Source organism: Nomascus leucogenys, chromosome 24 (genome assembly GCF_006542625.1).
Source record: "Nomascus leucogenys isolate Asia chromosome 24, Asia_NLE_v1, whole genome shotgun sequence".
NCBI classification, from domain to species: Eukaryota; Metazoa; Chordata; class Mammalia; order Primates; family Hylobatidae; genus Nomascus; species Nomascus leucogenys.
Window position 1 is genome coordinate 13,011,016 of NC_044404.1, and position 21,374 is coordinate 13,032,389.

The following is a 21,374-nucleotide window of genomic DNA, read 5'->3' on the forward strand; positions in this document are numbered from 1 at the left end:
TTCTCGTCAGCCCAGGTCCTCATGAAGAATCAGAATTATTTATTGAGAGAAGGCCAGTGCCATGTTACCTGTGTTTCAGTTTGTGGCGGATATGTTCAAGATTGGATATATCATAGGTCTGATGACTCCAACTAGTGCTTATCAACCAGACAGTGAATAATGAACAAGAAATGAGTTTAGTGTCCATGGGCTTGTGTGGGACCCGGAGAAGAAAGACACTCTGAGGAAGTGTAAGATGTACTCCAGTTGGAAAAGGAGATAGTTTCTAGAGGAGGGATGTTACTGTTGATGTGGTAAAGTCTTTGCAAACTTTTTCCAGCTTATATAAGTCATTATACCTTGTTCTTACAGATGTCAGCTTCCTAACACTTGTTTCACATGTGCAAGAGCCTGCTACCTGTTGTTTTAAATAAAAAAAAAAGTATAACAGCAATCCATGCTCCTTAAACAAAATTATAAAAATACTGAAAAATGGAAAGAATTAAAAATGTGTACAGACAGTGAACAAGACTTTCCTTCTCCTTCCAGGTTTCATTGGGAAAGTAACCCTTCAGATTCCCTTTTATCGCCCCCATGTGGACCCTTGGGTGATCTCCATCTCCAGCCTTCACTTAATTGGAGCCCCGGAAAAAATACAGGATTTCAATGATGAAAAGGAGAAGCTGTTGGAAAGGGAACGTAAGAAAGCACTACTTCAAGCCCTGGAGGAGAAATGGAAGGCAAGGCAGAGATCTTTTGGACCTTAAGAGCAGTTGTGGTGACACGTGTAAGATGAGCAAGAACACTAGATTGAGCTAACGCTGACTCTTGCCTTTGTAGAATGACCGCCAGCAGAAAGGGGAGTCCTATTGGTATTCAGTTACCGCCTCCGTAGTTACAAGGATTGTGGAGAATATTGAAGTAAGTCCTGCTGACTTTTATAAAAGTATCAACGTGAAAGGGATTTCTCAGGTTTAAATGTGTTTCTCCTCTTAGTTTCTCATTTCTTGTGGGCTCAGCTGATCTAGGGTGTAGATGGGGCTGGCTGCTCAGGTATGTCCTCTTGTAGGCTGTGCCAAGGGGAAAACCTGACAAGCAAGTCCTAGGCTCTGAGGCAGACAGGGTTTTCTTGCTTCAGCTGGAATGAGGAGGAGTTTTCACATCTCTTCCATTTCACTACCTGCATTTTCTTTTTGAATGTTGGAATCCCACTTGCTAAAGGATTTATCGCCTAAGAATCCAGGTTACTTGAGCCTTGATGACTGTATGGTGTCAGGGCAAATCACTTCACCTCTCTGGTCTCAGTTTCTTCATCTGTAAAATGAGAGAGCTTGGATGCCTGGTCTCTAGTTGATTACGTAGTGAGTTGTGAAATTGCGAACTGCTCACTAAGATACCTAACCTCTTGCTGGTGAATCTTGTGGCAATTTGATGAGTTACAGGACTGGGGCTGTTGGCCTTACCCATGTTTTTTTACTTCAGTTATAATTTTGTTTCATCCTCAAAAACTTGATCAGGGTCCCACTAATTTTCATGAATGTTATAAGAGTTTGTCCATACTTACTACCTCTAGAATTTTCTTGCAGTGCCAATGTGACACAGGCCAAATGTGTTCAATGTATGTCATGTTCCCAAAAATTACAGTCTGAGGTTTTTGGTTTCGTAACTTTCCTAACTTTGACAAACAAATATATAAAATATTAGTCATTTTTTAATTTTATCTTAGTTTAAATAATTTTATTGAGATACAGTTCTTATACCAGAAAGTTCGGTCTTTTAAAGTGTACAATTTAGTGTTTTTTAGTATATTTACAAGGTTGTGCATTGGCCACCACTAAATAATTCCAGAACATTTTTATCATCCCAACTGGTAGTAACTGCCAAAGCTGGGCTTGGTGGCATGTACCTGTAATCCCAGCTACTTGGGAGGCTGGGGCAAGAGGATGACTTGAGCCCAGGAGTTGGGCTGCAAGGCTGTAGTGAGCTATAATAGTGCCCCTGCACCCCAGTCTGGGCAACAGACCAAGACCCTGTATCTTAAAAAAAAATAATAATTTAAAAAAGTAGTCATTGCCAGTTCCCCTCTGCCTTTGGCCCCTGTCAATCACTAATCTACTTTCTTTCTAGATTTGCCTATTCTAAACATTTCATCTAAATGGAATTATATATAGCCTGGCCATTTTCACTTGACATAATGTTTTCAAGGGTCATCTGTGTAGTAGCGTGTGTCAGCACTTTGTTCCTTTTTATGACTGAATCATATATTCCATTGTATGGATTGTCAAAGATTAAACAAAGCCGGACCTCAGAGCAATAAAAACAGATTTTACTCTGTAACTACTGACAGTAAAGGAAAGAGCTGAGCTCCAGGCTGACTTGTGCGGAGGTAGCTGGGCCTTTTAAAGGGAGCTTTAGGGTGCAGGGAGGTGGAGTGAGTGGGTACTCAAGTGAAAAATTACAAGGCGTTGGTCTCTGTGAATGTCATTAGGCTAGCTGTGTCTGCTGGCAGTGATCAAAGTTAGGATTCTATCCTCCCTCAGACTGGGAGATTGAGCCTTACCCTTCCTGATGATTACATTTCAAAGGAATGGCTTTCAGGTCCTTAAGAAAGACACTCCTGAGCTGTAGGAGATACAGGTCGAGTATCCCAAATCTGAAAATCTGAAATCCTCCAAAGTCTGAAGCTTTTTGAGTGCCCACATGATACTCAAAGGAAATGCTCATTGGAGCATTTTGGAGTTTGGATTTTTGGATTTGGGATACTCAGCCAGTTAAGTATAATGCATATATTTCAAAATCCCCCCAAAAATGAAATCCGAAACACTTCTTGTCCCAAGCCTTTCAGGTAAGGGATACGCGACCTGTGTATATACATCTCTCAAAGAAGTGTCTCAATTGAATTGCTCTGCAAACCTGGAAACCCTTTTCAGTAAATGTGCTATAAGAAAGGGAGGTCGGGGCCTATGTCAGGTGTTGGCTGGAATAAAGGGTACGTTCTTTTGATAGTCCTGAGCTTTACCAGGCAAGAACTCAATAGGGGACTGTGTTGTCCCCAGGGACATGGCCTCGGGCTGCCAGAAGCCTTATTAAAGTTTGGTCCAGTCTCTTTTGAATGGAATGTTCTTGCCGAGAGTCCTTGCGTTTCTTAGGACATAAGACATTTTGTTTATTCGTTCATGAGTTGCTGGACGTTTGGGTTGGTTCTCCTTTTTGCTATTATGGATAATATTGCTGTAAACATTTATGTATAGGATTTTGAGTGAACATGTTTTCAGTTGTCTCAAATAGATATCTCGGAGTAGAATTGCCAAATTATGGGGTAACTCTGTTTACTTTTTGAGGAACTACCAAACTGTTCTCCAGAGAGGCTGTACTATTTTACGATATCACCAGCAATGTATGAGCATTTTGTTTCTCCATATCCTCATCAACATTTATTATTGATTATGGGGCTGGGCATGGTGGCTCACGCCTGTAATCCCAGCACTGTGGGAGGCCAAGGCAGGCGGATCACTTGGTCAGGAGTTTGAGACCAGCCTGGTGAAACCCTGTCTCTGCTAAAAATAGAAAATTAGCTAGACATGGTGGCATATGCCTGTCGTCCCAGCTACTTGGTGGGGAGGCTGAGGCAGGAGAATCGCTTGAACCCGGGAGGCAGAGGTTGCAGTGAGCCAAGATCACACCATTGCATTCCAGCTTGGGCGACAAAGCGAGACAACATCTCAAAAAAAAAAAAAAAAACAAAGCCTGCAGAAATGGTGAGATAGCATTCTCTCTAATACCATTCAGGACAGAAAGAAAAAAATTTAAAAAAAGCAAAAAAAAACAAAAAAAGCAAACATTTATTATTGATTGTGTACTAGTGGGTGTGAAATGATGATCTTGCTATGATTTCGATTTGCATTTTCTTAATGGCGAAGGATACCGAATATTTTTCCATGTATTTACTGGCCACTTGTGTATCTTTTTTTGGAGAAATGTCTGTTTGAATCCTTTGCCACAGTTTTTTTTTTTTTTTTTTTTTTTTTTTTGAGGCGGAGTCTCTCTCTGTTGCTCAGGCTGGAGTGTGGTGGTGTGATCTCGGCTCACTGCAACCTCCGCCTCCCGGATTCAAGCGATTCTCCTGCCTCAGCCTCATGAGTAGCTGGGATTACAGGTCTGTGCTATCATGCCTGGCTAATTTTTGTATTTTTTTTTTTTTTTGAGACAGTCTTGCTCTGTTGCCCAGGCTGGAGTGCAGTGGCGTGATCCCGGCTCGCTACAAGCTCTGCCTCCCGGGTTCATGCCATTCTCCTGCCTCAGCCTCCCGAGTAGCTGGGACTACAGGTGCCCGCCACCACGCCCGGCTAATTTTTTGTGTTTTTAGTAGAGACGGGGTTTCACCATGTTGGCCAGTCTGGTCTCAAACTCCTGACCTCAGGTGATCCGACTGCCTCAGCCTCCCAAAGTGCTGGGATTACAGGCATGAGCCACCGTGCCTGGCCATCCTTTGCCTATTTTACAAATCAGTTTATCTTTTTATTGTTGAGTTATAAGAGCTCTCTATATATTCTGAATACCAGATTCTTATCAGATTTGCAAATACTTTCTCCCATTCTGTGGATTGTCTTTTTACTTTCTGTTATTATTATTGTTATTATTAAGACATAATCTCACTCTGTTGCCTAGGCTGGAGTGCAGTGGCGCCATCATACCTTACTGCAGCCTCCATCTCGTGGGCTCAAACAATCCTCCTGCGTCAGCCTCCTGAGTAGCTGAGACTGCAGGCTCGTGCCGCCATACCTGGCTATTTAAAAAACATTTTTAGTAGAAGTGAGGTCTTGCTATGTTGCCTAGGCTGGTCTCTAACTCTTGGGTTCAAGTAATATTCCTGCCTCAGCTTCCCAGAGTGCTGGGATTATAGGCATGAATCACTGTGCTCAACCTGTTATTATTTTTTAATTCATTGAAGCAGAGTGCCTTTCCTGTAGCCCACTTACGGGGAGGGGCAAGGGGACATACATACATACATACATACATAGTTTATGTGCCCTGCTGGCTTCCTTGGTCCAGATGTGGGGACATAGAGGCAAGATGAGGATATCAACAGAGCAGGAGGAACAATTGTCTGTATACAATGGCTTTAGTTTCTTTAATTGCTTTTTTTAAGATGTCTTCTGAAATGATTTAATGAATATATTGGAGCTCTTTTGGTAAAACTAATCACAAAGTAGCATTCAAGAGAGTTACTATAACATAACATAATATAACATGTTATAACATAACATAAGAAGAGAGTTATTATAACTCCCTTAGGAACTTATAGGATACTGGATATGTGTGTGATATGTTTGTATTAAGTGCCTGCTGTGGTTTCCTTTAGTGGCTCAAGGGCTCAAGGGCAGTTTGACCCCTAACTATAGTGTGTCACCTACAGCAGTTATCTAAATGCTTTTTCTTTTTTCTTTTCTTTGGAACACTATTCTGTAGGTGCATCAGTTGCTTTTTCTTTTTTCTCTTTGCAGTTAAAAATTCAAGATGTCCATTTACGCTTTGAAGATGGTGTCACCAATCCCTCCCATCCTTTTGCCTTTGGCATCTGCATTAAGAATGTGTCCATGCAAAATGCTGTGAATGAGCCTGTGAGTATGAAATGTGATGACAAAGCAGGAAGAAAGCCATGCTCTAGGAATTTGGGGCTCTGCCTTTTGCCATTTTGTGTTATGTAAATGAATCACATTCTTTTCCATTGCCTTCTGTGATAGGCATGGGTGTCTCTTGTATGTTTGCAACAAATCAAATTTGTTGAAGTAGGGAAACAGGTAATTTTCTCTGACCTTTGGTTATATCACTTTCATTTTATACACGAAGAAACTGAGGGGCAGAAAGGATTTTATTTTTTCTTCTCGTGTTATGTACACTCCCTGGGGTAAACTCACTGTGTTTCATAGTTGTAGCTACCACCTGGGAATATTTGATGATGGCTTCCACATCTTGAACTCCATTCTCCACCCTTTGACTTTCATATTCGTGGTTTTCTTAAAACTACTACTTGTCTCAAAATGCACTCTGTTTCTTCACACTCTACACAAAAAACAACATTTTTGACACTAGATGTGTGAGGTTTTTCCCCCACACACCAAGCAGTTCTCCACTTGGTGTCCTATAGTTCAACTCAATTCTGACACTAATGGGTTACTGCAGACCCCGCCAGGTAAGGGCTCAGTCCTCTAGGACCGCCCCCCACTTCGGATGCCAGTCACAAGGCCCAGGTTGTGACCTGTGCTTCTGACTAGAAGTTGGAGTTCCCACAGTTCCCTTCCTCAGGTTAGGTAGTTTGCTAGGATGGCTCACAGAACTCAGGGAAACACTTTACTTACATTTGCTGGTTTATAATAAAGGGTGTTACGAGGTTCCAGGTGAATATCTAGATAAAGAGGGCCATGTCCCCCTCCAGTGTTCAGCAACCTGGAAACTCAGCAGATCTCATGGTTCAAAGTTTTTATGTGGCTTAATCTCCAGCCCCACCACCCAGAGGTTAGTGAGTGGCACTGAAAGGCCCAATCCTCTAATTACTTGATCTTTCTGTGATGAGCCCCATCTTGAGGCTGTCTAGGGACCCCATCAAAAGTCACTTAATTAGCATATACTGAGGTGTGATCATGAGGCTCTTTATCAACAACAATGACACTCCTGTCAGGAACTTCCAAGGGTTTTAGGAACTCTGTGCCAGGAACCAGGGACAAAGACCAAATATATTTCATGTTATACCACAGCTTGTCATAACTAGAATGATTCTGTGCATTCCATCTGCCCATTTTGTCCCCTAAACGAAGTATTTTTCTTTATTCCCTGGCATGTAATTGAATGTAAAAACCAATAATAACAGCTTTGAGCCCTTTTATATGACAGGCACTGTTCTTAGCACTTTCCATGATTCAACTCATTTAAATCTTGATTTTCACCACTGCTGTTATCCCAATAACCCTACTGAAGACACTAGGGCACAAGAGGTGGAGTGAAAAGTGGAGCCAGGTCTTGAACCCAGGTGGACCAGCTCTAAATTAGGGCTTGGCAAACTGGCCAGTGGCCAAGTCTGGCTCCCCACCTGTTTTTGTAAATAAAGGGTTATTAGATCCCAGCCATGCTCATTAGTGTTGTCCACGGTGGAATACTGTAGTTGCAGCAGAGACTGCATGGCCTGCAGAGCCTAAGCTGTTGACTCTCTGGCCCTTTATGGAGGGGTGTGCCATCCCTGCTCCTCACCATGTGCTCCTGCCTGCCACACTGATCTCTAGAAGTTGTGTGCTCCTCCTTTCACTTCTTACGCTTCAATTTCCATGTCTAGTTGTTCACAGTGTCCTGCTACTTTTTCCGACAAAGCATCTCAAACATAGCTCTTCCTGTCCATCTTCATATGACCGTCACCCTGCAGGATGCTGTCAGGTTTTACCTGGACTAATGAAATACCGTGTTCTGTGATCTCCAGGATCTTTCCATTTGTCCTGTACCAATGCTTTCCAGTGTTTTCCATGTCAGAACCCACACAGTAAAAAGATAGTATTTGTACAGTACACCGGGGCAAATGGCTGTGGCTGCCTGGGGCTGAAAGTGGCCAGCTCAGAGTAACCACATGTTTCTAAGATATAACTTGATCCCATATACTGGCTCATACTTGAGACACTCATAACTCATATTTTCCTGGCACGCTGAAGGGAAAGCCCTACTTTACGCTGTCACCAGACTTCTTTTTCTGAAACACATACCTGATCGTGCTATCTGCCCGCATCAAAACGTTCAGCAGCTCCGCATCACTTAAGGCCTGAAGTCCAAACACCTTAGCATGGCATAAATTTCCTTTCCTAATGGATTTGATAACCAGGGCAGCCCTAACACATTGCCACAAACCGGATGGCTTAAAGCAACATAAATTTATTCTCTAGACGAGAGGTCTGAAGTCGGGGTTGTGGCTGGATCAGTCCCTTCTGGAGGCTCTGAGGGAGAAACTGTCCCATGTGTCTCTCCTTGTCTAGTGGCTGCTGGTGGTCATTGAGGTTGCTCAGCTTGCGGGTGCTTCACGCAGCCTCTGCCTCCGTCTTCACGTGGCCTTCTCCTTGTGTTCTTTTTCTTCCTGTAAGGACAATACTCGTTAGATTAGGGCCTCCACTACACCAGTATGACCTCTTAATTTGATGACATCTGCAAAGACCTAATTTTCGAATAAGGTTACATACACGCTTCTGCATGGTATGACTTTTTTTTGGGAAGGGAAGACACTATTCAACCTAGTGTATCTAGTAACATTCCAAGCTACTTTTCTCAACTCTTAGCTAACTCCTCATCCCAAATACGTATTCATCCACATGTACCAATACTGCCCCCACTCCACACATCCAGTGTTCCAGTTATACAGACAGACTCACTGTTCCCTGAAGATATCAGGCCTTTTGTACGGTTGCCCTTCCGTATCCTCAGGTTCCATATCCATGGATTCCACCAACAGAGGATCAAAAATACTCCCCTGCTGGCTGGGTGCGGTGGCTCATGCCTGTAATCCCAGCACTTTGGGATGCTGAGGCGGGCAGATCGCCTGAGTTCAGGAGTTAAAGACCAGTCTGGGAAACATAATGAAACCCCATCTCTATTAAAAATAAAAAAGTTAGTTGGGCATGGTGGCGTACACCTGTAGTCCCAGCTACTTGGGAGGCTGAGGCAGGAGAATTGCTCGAACCTGGGAGGTGAAGGTTGCAGTGAGCTGAGATCACGCCACTGCACTCCAGCCTGGGTGACAGAGCGAGATTCTGTCTCAAAAAAAAAATACCAAGAGAAGAATATATTCCCCTCCCCCTAAAAAAACAAACAATAAAAAGAAAAATATAACAACAAAAAATAATATAAAAAAATTCAGGGCTGGGCGTGGTGGCTCATGCCTGTAATCCCAGCACTTTGGGAGGCTGAGGTGGGTGGATCACCTGAGGTCAGGAGTTCGAGACCAGCCTGACCAACGTGGAAAAACCCTGTCTCTACTAAAAATACAAAATTAGCCGGGCGTGGTGGCGCATGCCTGTAATCCCAGCTATTCGGGAGGCCAAGGCAGGAGAATCACTTGAACCTGGGAGGTGGAGGTTGCAGTGAGCCGAGATTGTGCCGTTGTACTCCAGCCTGGGCAACAAGAGCGAAACTCACTTCATCTCAAAAAAAAAAAAAAAAAAAAAAAAAAATTCAGTATAACAATGATTTACATAGCATTTATGTTGTATTAGGTATTATAAGTAATCTAGAGATGATTTAAAGTGTACAGGGAGGATATATGGGTAGGTTATATGCAAATACTATGCCATTTTAAGAGACTTGAGCATTTGCAGATTTTTGTATCTTTGCGGTTCCTGGAACCAACTCCCTGCCGATACTGAGGGAGGACTGTATGGTTGACCCAGCCCTTTCCCCCTACCTGACCATTTGCCTGAAACTTGTACATCTTTCGACACTCATCTGCACAGTGACATTTTCTTGTTTGCTAATAGCATCGTATAGATTCTTCTTCTGCCTCCCTCTGTGCATTAAAATTATGTATTTGCCTGTTTGTATCCCCAGTTAGCTAGATTTTGAACTCTGTAAGAGCAGAAGCAGGTTTTGAGTTATATGTCCACAGCACCCTGCGAAGTACCTGACACATGATTCTTTACAAATGGTTTGTTGAATGAATGACATTCACGAATAAAGACAGTCATCCTATTTTCTTCTTTGTCTTTTTTACCTCAGGTACAGAAACTAATGCGGAAAAAGCAATTAGACGTAGCAGAATTTAGCATCTATTGGGATGCTGATTGCACTTTACTGGGGGATTTGCCTCAGATGGAGTTACAGGTATGATTTTGGCAGGGAGCTTTGTTGCCAGACAGTGTGGAAGGGAAGTGGCGTAGGGTCACTGCCATGGGGGCTTTTGTCTCCTGCATCTCTGATTCCCATTCCCACCCACTGTTCCTCTAAAGCCATTCACTCTCAAGTGTGTTTGCTTGAGGTACTTGCTATGTATGTGACTTTGAACAATATATAGTGCTTTGTTTTATGTATGTTTTAAATTTATACTAGACTGTAGGTTTCTTTGGTTTATTTTATTCAGTTAAAGCCATGCTTTTAAGATGTTGCTGTTTGTACTTCCAGTTCATTGCTCTGACTACTGCATAGTATTCCACTGTTTGCATGTGCAAGTAACATAGTTACGCATCTAGATTTTTTCCATCATTTATTTATTTATTTTTGTAGAGATGCCGTCTCACTCTGTTGTCCGTGCTGGTCTCAAACTCTTGTGCTCAAGCAATCCTCCTGCTTTGGCCTCCCAAAGTGCTGGGATTATAGGCATGAGCCCCCACACCCGGCCTAGGTATCCAGATTTTAAATGAAGAGAGCACCAGGACTGAATCTTAAAGAGGAGCTTTCTTACCACATTTATGTTTAAACTTCACCTTTGATGGCATTCCCTTAAGTGATATTTAAAAGTCATAAATCATCAGATATTATTATTGTTTGTGAAGGATTAAAAAACATGTCAGTTTAATCTATTTTTTTTTTTTTTTTTGAGATGGAGTCTCGCCCTGTCACCTAGGCTGGAGTGCAGTAGCGCAATCTTGGTTCACTGCGATCTTTGCCTCCCAGATGCAAGCAGTTCTGCCTCAGCCTCCCAAATAGCTGGGTTTACTGGTGCCCACCAACATACCCAGCTAATGTTTGTATTTTTAGTAGAGATGGGGTTTTGCCATGTTGGCCAGGCCAGGCTGGTCTCGAACTCCTGACCTCAAGTGATCCACCCGCTTTGGCCTCCCAAAGTGCTGGGATTACAGGTGTGAGCCACCACACCCGGCCAGTTTAATCCTTCTGTAAATAATTTATAGGTGGTTTAAGTGAAAACGGGGGAAAATAACTCATTTTTTTCCTCCACCCAGGGTTATCTTTCACTTGGATACTATTGTACATGATGGTTTTCTTCTTCTTCTTTTTTTTTTTTTTTTGAGATGGCATCTTGCTGTGTTGCCAAGGCTGGAGTGCAGTGGTACGATCTTGGCTCACTGCAACCTCCACCTCCGGAGTTCACGTGATTCTCCTGCCTCAGCCTCCCGAGTAGCTGGGATTACAGGTGCATGCCACCATGCCCGGCTAATTTTTGTATTTTTAGTAGAGACGGGGTTTCGCCATGTTGGCCAGGCTGGTCTCAAGCTCCTGACCTCAGGTGATACACCTGCCTCGGCTTCACAAAGTGCTGGGATTACAGGCGTGAGTCACCGTGCCCCGCAGGTTTTTGTTTTAATTTGATTACATAAACCTGTATCCATACAGTAAAACAATATGCAGCTATAAATAATAAAAGTAAAGATCTTTATGATGAGTATGTAATAGTCTCTAACATATAGTATGAAGTTAAGCAAACTAAGGTAAAAACAGCATATGTAGCATTTATTTAAGAAAACAGAAAATTACAGATTTATCTGCATATGTACAGAATGGCTTGGGTGGGAGACATAAGAAGCTGGTGTCGTTGGTTGCCTCTGAGGAGGTAAGTGGGTGGCTGGGGGATGAGACCAGGAAAGAGATATTTGACCTTTTTTTTTTCCTTTAAAATTTTAAACCATGTGAGTGTATTACCTATTGAGAAATAAAAAGGCTGGGCGCGGTGGCTCACGCCTGTAATCCCAGCACTTGGGAGGCCGAGGTGGGTGGATCACGAGGTCAGGAGATCGAGACCATCCTGGCCAACATGGTGAAACCCCATCTGTACTAAAAATACAAAAATTAGCTGGGCATGGGGGTGTGTGCCTATAATCCCAGCTACTTGAGAGGCAGAAGTAGGAAAATCGCTTGAACCGGGGAGTCGGAGGTTGCAGTGAGCCAAGATTGTGTCACTGCACTCCAGCCTGGCAACAGAGCAAGACTCGTCTCAAAAAAAAAAAAAAAAGAAAAAAATATAAATAATAATAAATTAAAAATACTAGAGTTTTATAACCCAGTTTTATAGTGTTTTTGGATTTTGATATAATACACTATAGATAACATACCAACATGTAACTTGATCCTAAAAACATTTGCTGTTGGCCAGGCACAGTGACTCATGCCTGTAATCTCAGCACTTTGGGAGGCGGGAGGATCACTTGAGCCTAGAGGTTCAAGACCAGACAGGGCAATATAGTGAGATCCTGTCCCTATATAAAAAGAATAAAAATGAATAAAAACAAAACAGACAAAAACATTTGCCACTGTGACACAGCCCATGGCTGAGCTCCACTGTTTGTCATAAAACTCCAACATTGTAAAAGAGTGACTACCAGAAGGAAAGCCATATCTGAGCAGAGCAGGTGTTCTTGTGACACACAGGAGGCCATGGCCAGGAGCATGGAGAGTCGCAGCCATCACTACGTCCTGGAGCCTGTGTTTGCATCTGCTCTTTTGAAGAGAAACTGCTCCAAGAAGCCCCTGCGGTCTCGGCACAGTCCCCGTATTGATTGTGATATTCAGCTGGAGACCATTCCCTTGAAACTCTCTCAGGTATGCCCTTTCTCCTCAGTGGCGTCTGCTCACTGTCAAACTGGTGACTGCGGTGAAAGTCTTGATATTAATGTATCCTCAGCAGGAAAGAAAGTTCACGTGAGACCATTTCCCTCCAGACCAAAGTTGTGTTAGGTATAAAGCTCACCATCTGTTACGTAGTTAAATTGGGTTGATCTCAGGTTAGTTTTTTTTTTTTTTTTTAATTAGTTGGTGATATGGATTGGAAAGTTCTGGTATTGTTAAGAGCTGAACAAAAAATACAAGAGATACGGTAATGTATAGGCTTAACTGTCAGTGTTCAGAGAAACATGCCACTTGATGCTGATATTTTGGTCTTTCAGTTTGCACTGGGTTTCAATTCAGTGGATCAACTAATGTGAACTGTTCTTGTTAGATATAGGTCTTAACTGAGTAAAAGAAACAAACCTATTCTAACCTGGTATCTCTTAACCTCTAATAAAAAGCTGCAATACCGGCAAATCATGGAATTCCTCAAGGAGCTGGAACGAAAGGAGAGGCAGGTGAAGTTCCGAAGGTGGAAACCCAAGGTGGCGATATCTAAGAAGTAAGGGCTTCTCATTGTGGTCATGAAATACATTTTAGAGCCTGTTCTGACTATGTACATAGATCAGAAATATGCCTCACTGTCCTTTACCCATGTTTGGAGATAAAAGTACAATTGATTTTTCTGGTCCTTGGAATGCCATTCCCGTTGTTTATCATCATTGATATTCTTTCTGTATATTTATTTGGTGTCATCGGCTTACTCTTAGACTGAGTGTAGTAAAATTCAGAGGATCCTCTCAGTGTTGTTTAGCGAGTAGACCGATGTTGCTCTGGTGGGGTCTGGTGTGTATTATCAATACTTTAAATATTCTTTGAACCTACTTCCCTGTGTTTTTTCTCCCAGGTTGTTTGGTCAACATTTACATAGTACTCTTTGCAGCCTCTATAGCAAAACTAAATCCTGTTTTCATGTTGCAGTGATAAACTTGACCAGTCTGATATAATAAAACTTTTTAAAGATCCTATGTATCTCCATGTCTTCAGTTAGAAGTATTCAGTTAAAAATCTTTAGTAGTCAAATCCTTGGTAATTATCTTAAGACGGTATTTACCTTACAGTCAGCCTTCGATATTCTGTCAGTAGAGGGGATGGATATTATAATTCAAACCAATTGAGAACTGTGTTATTGATATATAAATTGGGGATCTATTATTTGATGTTCTTTGGCAGATTTGCCTTCTCCACCTAGTGGGTTTAATATTAAGATGAGCTTAATATATAAACTGGTGGCTGACGAGAAAAGATGTCTCAGGAGAGGAGTGGGGTTATGTGGCTTGTCTTGGATTGGTAGCCTTTTCATTGCTTTTGTTGTAAGAAGTGATTACATTGTTATGGACTATTTCAGCTGCCGAGAATGGTGGTATTTTGCTTTGAATGCTAACTTGTATGAGATCAGAGAGCAGAGGAAACGTTGCACCTGGGACTTTATGTTGCACCGCGCTCGTGATGCTGTATCTTACACTGACAAATATTTCAACAAGTTAAAAGGGGGCCTGCTGTCCACAGATGACAAGGTAAGTGGACTGTGGTCTTGTGTTTCTTGTCTTATTCGGAAGATAAGAATGTTCTCTCAAAGACTAAAGAAAATGGGATCTGTGAAGTAACAAAGTCCCAGGCCAAAGGGGCTAAATTTTATAGGATAGAGTTGGTCTTAGTAGAGTGAGAACTAAGCCAGGAGCATCCTCCACCCTCTGCTGCCCGAGGAGAGCCCGGCCATGGGGTAGGAGGAAGAAAAGACACCGTGGTCCTGCTATGCCTTTGTGCCCACACCCCTGCCCCCCAGCTCGAGAGACTGTTTCATACAGTCACCCTCCTCTCTTCAAAGCCTGATCCTAGTCCTAATTCTTTTACTTCAAAGTCTGTAATCTCTGTGAACTTTGGCCTACGTTTTCTGTAATCCCAGTGGACTTGATTGACCTTGGATATTTAGGTGGTAGAGGCTAGGCAGAAAAGGGTGAAGTACGTGGTGAAGGCAAGCTCATGTTTTAGTTAATAGTAGGGCTAAAGGCCCTTAGAATGCCCTCTCCCGGAGCCCTGGCATGGGACCCCACCCGTTCTCTAGCTGTCTGCCTGCTCTCTTTTGCGGGAAGGTATTGGGGATTGCTTTGCTTCTTGTTTTGTTTCAGTTTTGTGAGCATCAATTTTTGCAGTAGCAGCTTAGACTGTTTCTGAGATTCTGGCTCAGGTACTGCCCCTTAACTAACCACTTGTTTAGTAGACTCTTCCAAGCACAAAGGAATACTTTTCCCTTCAGCACCTGCTGTGTGGTCACTGAGGGCAATGCTGAATCCCTAGTGGTTAGTGCCTCTCCTGCCGGCACCCTGAGGCTGTGGCCCACTCAGTTTGCTAATGTTTTTATCATCAGTGTCAGATGTGGTTACTGACACAGGAAGCTTATGAGAAGGATAAAATAAACCAGACATTTTGGATGATTTTCTTTTCTTTTCTCTTTTCTTTTCTTTTTTTTTTTTTTTTCTGAGACAAGGTCTGGCTCTATTGCCTAGGCTGGAATACAGTGGCGTGATCATGCTCACTGCAACCTCTGCCTCCCGGGCTCAAGCCATTCTCCCAACTCAGCCTCCCAAGTAGCTGGGACTACAGGCCCGCATCACAACTGTCTAATTTTTAAATTTTTGTGGAGATGGGGTTTCATCCTTCTGCCCAGGCTGGTCTTGAACTCATGAGCTCAAGTGATCCACCTGCCTCAGCCTGCACTGCCCCAGCCTACTCTTTTTTTTTTTTTTTTTGAGACAGGATCTCTTTCTGTCATCCATGCTGGAGTGCAGTGGTGCAATCTTGGCTCACTGCTGCAACCTCTGCCTCCTTGGCTCAAGGGATCCTCCCACCTCAGCCTCCTGAGTAGCTGTGCATCGTCATGCCCGGCTAATTTTTGTATCTTTTATAGAGACAGGGTTTTGCTATGTTGCCCAGGTTGATCTGGAACTCCTGGGCTCAAGCGATTTGCCTGCTTTGGCCTCCCAAAGTGCTGGGATTACAGACTTGAGCCACTGTGCCCAACCCTTGGATGATTTTCTTAAAGGCACAGGCAAAGACATACAGAGACAGAAAATCTCATTTACAACTGAGATGAGCAAGTAAACACGTAAAATCTCCTTTTTTCTTAATGTTACGGTGTAAGAAGCAGTTCAGGACAGCTGATTCTGCTTTTAAAAAATGTAGCTGGATATCATGGTTCTTTCCTAACTAATGTGAAGCAAGTGAAAATGACCACGTTCTTGCTAATTTCCTACATGAAGTGTAAAAGAGCTGGGGCCTGCACACTTCTTGTGGAAACTTGGTCCTGGGTTTCAGGAAGAGCGAAAACTGGGCTGCTTACTGCTCATCTGAGCTAATGCATGTGGAAGCCCTTTGTAAACGGGGTCAGCGCTGTGCAAAGTGTGGGTACTGCGATAGTCCATATGCTTTAGTGACTCTTTGTTTTTTTTTTTTTTTGAGACGGAGTCTCGCTCTGTCGCCCAGGCTGGAGTGCAGTGGTGCGATCTTGGCTCACTGCAGGCTCCGCCTCCCGGGTTCACGCCATTCTCCTGCCTCAGCCTTCTGAGTACCTGGGACTACAGGTGCCTGCCACCACGCCCGGCTAATTTTTTGTATTTTTAGTAGAGACGGGGTTTCACCGTGTTAGCCAGGATGGTCTCGATCTCCTGACCTCGTGATCTGCCCATCTCGGCCTCCCAAAGTGCTGGGATTACAGGCGTGAGCCACCGCACCCGGCCACGCTTTAGTGACTCTTAAAACTGAGTAAGTTCTTTGCTCCCTCTCCATTCACCATTCGTCTCAGGTATCATGAAACTTGTTAGTGATTTTTTTTTTCCCCTTCTTTCATAGAGCTCAATTTCTAGAGAATTGTTAGTGATGTTTTTAAGACCAAATACCATCTACTGGATTATATGGAAAAGCTACTTAAGCCAGAAACAGCAATCATGGAACTATTTATCTTGTTTCTTGGCCTTCAGTGCAAATGCAGGGGACCAGAGAGGTTCTTGTGCTGTACTTTTAGTGGCTTGTGAGGGTGTCCAGTGTCTCTGGATCTACGACGTTTGTGTTTTTGTTTATTTGCTTTTGTTTTCACCCAAACAGGAGGAAATGTGTCGGATTGAAGAGGAACAGAGCTTTGAGGAATTGAAGATTTTGCGTGAACTGGTTCATGATCGATTTCACAAACAAGAAGAACTAGCAGAGGTAAGAAATCCTCTACAAGAGGATTTGTTCAGACCCAGCACACCCTGAGTTCTACAGTTTTGATGTGCTTATGCTCCTGTGGGGAAACAGCAGCACATCACAGCTTGCTTTTATCTTTGAGTACTCATCTTTGCTCCTTTGTGATTGACACAGAGTCTGCGGGAGCCTCAGTTTGATTCTCCAGGAGCCTCTCCGGGAGACCCAGAACCTGGTGGAGGCAGTGGGATGCTGCAGTATCTTCAGTCCTGGTTTCCTGGATGGGGTGGCTGGTACGGGCAGCAAACCCCAGAGGGGAATGTGGTTGAGGGACTGTCAGCAGAGCAACAGGAGCAGTGGATTCCTGAAGAGATCCTGGGTACGGTGGGAGCTGGCCTTCACTTGGTTCAAACAAATTGGTCTGTTATTTGTGCAACAGCTTGTATTTTTCAAACTTAACAAAAGTAGATATTTGGAAAACAGTTTATGTTCATAGAGGCTGAGAGGAGATATTTTGGGAGATATGCCATTTGTAACCCCGTGACTAAATGTGCATATTAATGCAGTTTCAGAAAGAGCTGAGAGGCAGAGGTTGTAAAAGAACTAAATTTGAACAAGTTCAACAATTTTAAACTCTGAAGTTTGAATACCAGTCTAGAGCCTCTCTTAAACCTGCAGTGTCCGATATCTAGCCATAGGCACAAATGGCTACTAAAATTTAATTCAAATTGAATTCAAGTAAAAATTTAATTTCTTAATTGCACTAGCACATTAGCCACGGGTGCTCCCAGTGCTCAGTAGCCACATGTGGTTAGTGGCCACTGTACTGGACATCACAGATGTGGACCATTTCACCATACTGGGCAGCACTGCTTTATACCATCCCTTATCATGAATCTTATCCTCCCTGGTTTGATAAGTTGATAAGATCCCTTAAAAAACAATTAGGGTTGTTTTACATTAGGAAATACTATAAAATAGTCACTCATGACTTTGGAGTTCTTCCTTAACAAAGGGAAAAATAGTTAAATAACATCATCATAACTGTGATCAGTCTGCTTGCTGGTGCTTTTTTATTCTTCCACGTTTTTTCTTACAGTCTTTTCTCCCTTACCATTTAGGCACCGAGGAGTTTTTTGACCCCACTGCAGATGCCTCTTATATGAACACGTATACAAAGCGAGATCATGTCTTTGCCAAACTGAATTTGCAGTTGCAGCGAGGTACAGTGACTCTGTTACACAAGGAGCAAGGAACTCCTCAAATGAATGAAAGTGCTTTCATGCAGCTCGAGTTTTCAGGTACACTGCCCCTGAGAAACTACCTGCCACTGTTGTCTCTCTCTGGGCCAATGTCCAGGCGATTCTCATTGTTTACTGTGGTGATAGTCTAGAAAGTCAGTGTGAAAACTGTATTAGCTAATGTGGAACCATTGCTCTTAGGGGAAATACTGGGTTAGGTTCCTGTGAACCTCTGGTCATAACATTCATCAACTGATCAGTACCTAACCTTAATTTTTAAAATGTGTGTCTGTATTTAAAGACATTTAATACAGATATACAGACAGTCCTTGACTTAGGATAGTTTGACTTTGAATTTTTCGACTTCACAAGTGGCACAAAAGTTCTACACATTCAGTAGAAGTTGTACTTCGGATTTTGAATTTTGATCTTTTCCTGGGCTAGAGATAGGTAGTATGATTTTCTCTGAAGATGCTGGGCAGCAACAGTGAGCCGCAGCTCCCAGTCAGCCGTGCGATCATGAGGTAAGCAGCTAATAGTCTACAGTGGACTGTGTTGCCAGGTGATTTTGCCTACCTGTAGGCTAATGTAAGTATTCTGAGCACTTTTAAGGTGGGCTAGGCCAAGCTGTGATGTCCAGTATGTTAGGTGTATGAAATGCATTTTTGACTTCTTATATTTCCTTCCTTCCTTTCTTTCTTTCTTTCTTTCTTTCTTTCTTTCTTTCTTTCTTTCTTTCTTTCTTTCTTTCTTTCTTTCTTCCTTTCTTTCTTTTTCTTTCTCTTTCTTTCTTTCTTTCTTTCTTTCTCTTTCTTTCTTTCTTTCTTTCTCTTTCTCTTTCTCTTTCTCCTTCCTTCCTTCCTTCCTTCCTTCCTTCCTTCCTTCCTTCTTCCTTTTTTTTTGAGACAGAGTCTTGCTCTGTCACCTAGGCTGGAGTGCAGTGGCATGATCTTGGCTCACTGCAACCTCTGCCTCTTGGGTTCAAGTGATTTTCCTGCCTCAGCCTCTTGAGTAGTTGGGACTACAGGCACGCGCCACCATGCCCAGCTAATTTTTGTATTTTTAGTGGAGACAAGGTATTGCCATGTTGGCCAGGCTGGTTTTGAACTCCTGACCTCAAGCAATCCATCCTCCTCGGGTTCCCAAAGTGCCAGGATTATAGGCCTGAGCCATTGTGCCCAGCTGACTTATGATATTTTCAGCTAATGGTGGGTTTATCATAACTCCATCCTAAGTTGAGGAGCATTGTGTTATTGATTTATTAACATTGAACTCATGGCCTATAGCACTCTGCCTCATGCCTGAATGAAGTTTCTCTAATACTCATATTTTTTTTGTAATGCACATCACAGTCTTCTTGCACTCAGGACCACTAGACAGCGTTTTAGCACTAGGGGCTTGTTTTAAACAGTGAAAACGCAAACAAAAAGCACAGAAGCATGAAAAACATGGCTCCAAATAGAAGACCATGGGAGGGATGCTTGTTCACAGTGTGAGAGCTGAAACGAGGAGGCAAAGCGTTGCCTTGTTTGAACTCAGGTGGGAATGTGTATATCAGGCGGCTTGAATTTTTTTCTGCTCTGTGAGTGTCTGAATGACTGACAGAGTGCCATGAGGATTAATTTTGGGGTTACAAATTTTAGCGAGTGAACAAATGTGCAAATATGGAATCTGTGAATAATGAGGATTGACTTGACAGTATTTGCCTTCTTTTTGTGACTTTGAATTAAAGGTGTATAAATAAATATGCAGATGTCGGTTTGGACATCTCACAAATATTTTTATTTCAGTCCATAAAACAGCAGCTTATTTGAGATTCCTGAGTAGTTGAAGAAGGACAAATGATGTTTTTAAAAAGCCAGTTTGTTTGACTTCATAATGTAGAAAATTGAGCTGTCATAAACTTAGTATTAACTAGCAGATTACTTGACTGAATTGAAAAGGCACTATTTAAAATTCATTCTGCTAGGAAACTTCTAATGATGTTTGTATGTTTAGATAGCAGATAGATACAGGCACACTTCATTTTATTGCACTTTGCCTTATTGCACTTCATAGACACTGCATTTTTTACAAATTGAAGATTTAAAAATGAACAAGTCTATAGGTGCCATTTTTCCAACAGCATGTGCCCACTTTGTGTCTCTGTTACATTTTGGTAATTTGTCCAATATTTCAAACTTTTCCATTATTATTCTGTCTGTTATGGTGATCTGTAATCACCGATTTGTAATGTTACTATTGTATTTGTTTTGGAGTGCTATGAACCATGCCCATAGAAGATGGTAACTTAGTCAATATTGTGTATGTTCCAACTGTTCCACCAACTGGCCATTTCTTTGTCTCTTTTCCTCTCCTGGGGCCTCCCTATTACCTGAGACACAATGTTGAAATTGGGCTAATTAATAACCCTACAATGGCTTCTAAATGTTCAGGTGAAAGGAAGAGTCACATGTCTCTCACTTTAAATCAAAAGCTAAACGTGATTAAGCTTAGTGAGGAAGACATGTTGAAAGCTGAGATAGGCCAAAAGCTAGGCCACTTGTGCCAAACAGCCAAGTTGTGATTGCAAAGGAAAAGTTCTGGAAGGAAATTATTAATAAAAGTGCTACTTCAGCAAACACATGAATGATCAGAAAGCAAAACAGCCTTACTGCTGCAATGGAGAAAGTTTGAATGGTCTGGATAGAAGATCAAAGCAGCCACAGCCTTTCCTTAAGCCAAAGCCTAATGCACAGCAAGGCCTTAACTCATTTCAGTTCTGGGAAGGCTGAAAGAGGTGAGGAAACTGCAGAAGAAAAGTTTGAAGCTAGCAGAGGTTGGTTCATGAGTTTGAAGGAAAGAAGCCATCTCCATAACATAAAAATGCAAGGTGAAGCAGCCAGTGCTGATGGGGAAGCTGCAGCAAGTTATCGAGAAGATCCAGCTAAGATCCTTGCTATGCTAAATGATAGATTTTCATTGTAGATGAAAAGGCCTTCTATTGGAAGAAGATGCCATCTAGGACTTTTCATAGCTAGAGAGGAGAAGTCAATGCCTGGCTTCAAAGCTTCAAAGGACAGGCCGACTCTCTTGTTAGGGGCCAGTGCAGCTGGTGACTTTAAGTTGCCGATTTACCTTTCTGAAAATCCCAGGGCCCTTAAGAATTATGCTCAATCTCCTCTGCTTGTGTTCTATCAATGGAGCAACAAAGCTTGGATGATGACAGCACATCTGTTTACAGCATGGTTTACTGAAGATTTTAAGGCCACTATTGAGATCTACTGCTCAGAAAAAAAGATTCAAAATATTACTGCTCGTGGATGATGCATCCAGTCACTCAAGAGCTCTGCTGGGAGAAATATAAAGAAATTAGTGTTGTTTTCATGCCTGCTAACACAACATCCATTCTGC

At 42.5% G+C, this 21,374-nt stretch overlaps 1 protein-coding gene across 4 annotated transcripts in view; it reads left to right on the forward strand.

The window, feature by feature from the left end:
• The window catches only part of VPS13D (vacuolar protein sorting 13 homolog D), a 275,651-nt gene that overhangs the window by 13,771 nt on the left and 240,506 nt on the right, over positions 1-21,374 (forward strand). For all 4 annotated transcript variants that reach the window (XM_030805963.1, XM_030805965.1, XM_030805966.1 and 1 more), the window contains 10 exons: positions 529-719; positions 820-900; positions 5,484-5,600; positions 9,721-9,825; positions 12,325-12,495; positions 12,963-13,063; positions 13,910-14,078; positions 16,663-16,764; positions 16,918-17,119; positions 17,862-18,041. In XM_030805963.1, the coding sequence (XP_030661823.1) occupies positions 529-719; positions 820-900; positions 5,484-5,600; positions 9,721-9,825; positions 12,325-12,495; positions 12,963-13,063; positions 13,910-14,078; positions 16,663-16,764; positions 16,918-17,119; positions 17,862-18,041 (1,419 nt within the window). The remainder of the gene's footprint in view (positions 1-528; positions 720-819; positions 901-5,483; positions 5,601-9,720; positions 9,826-12,324; positions 12,496-12,962; positions 13,064-13,909; positions 14,079-16,662; positions 16,765-16,917; positions 17,120-17,861; positions 18,042-21,374) is intronic.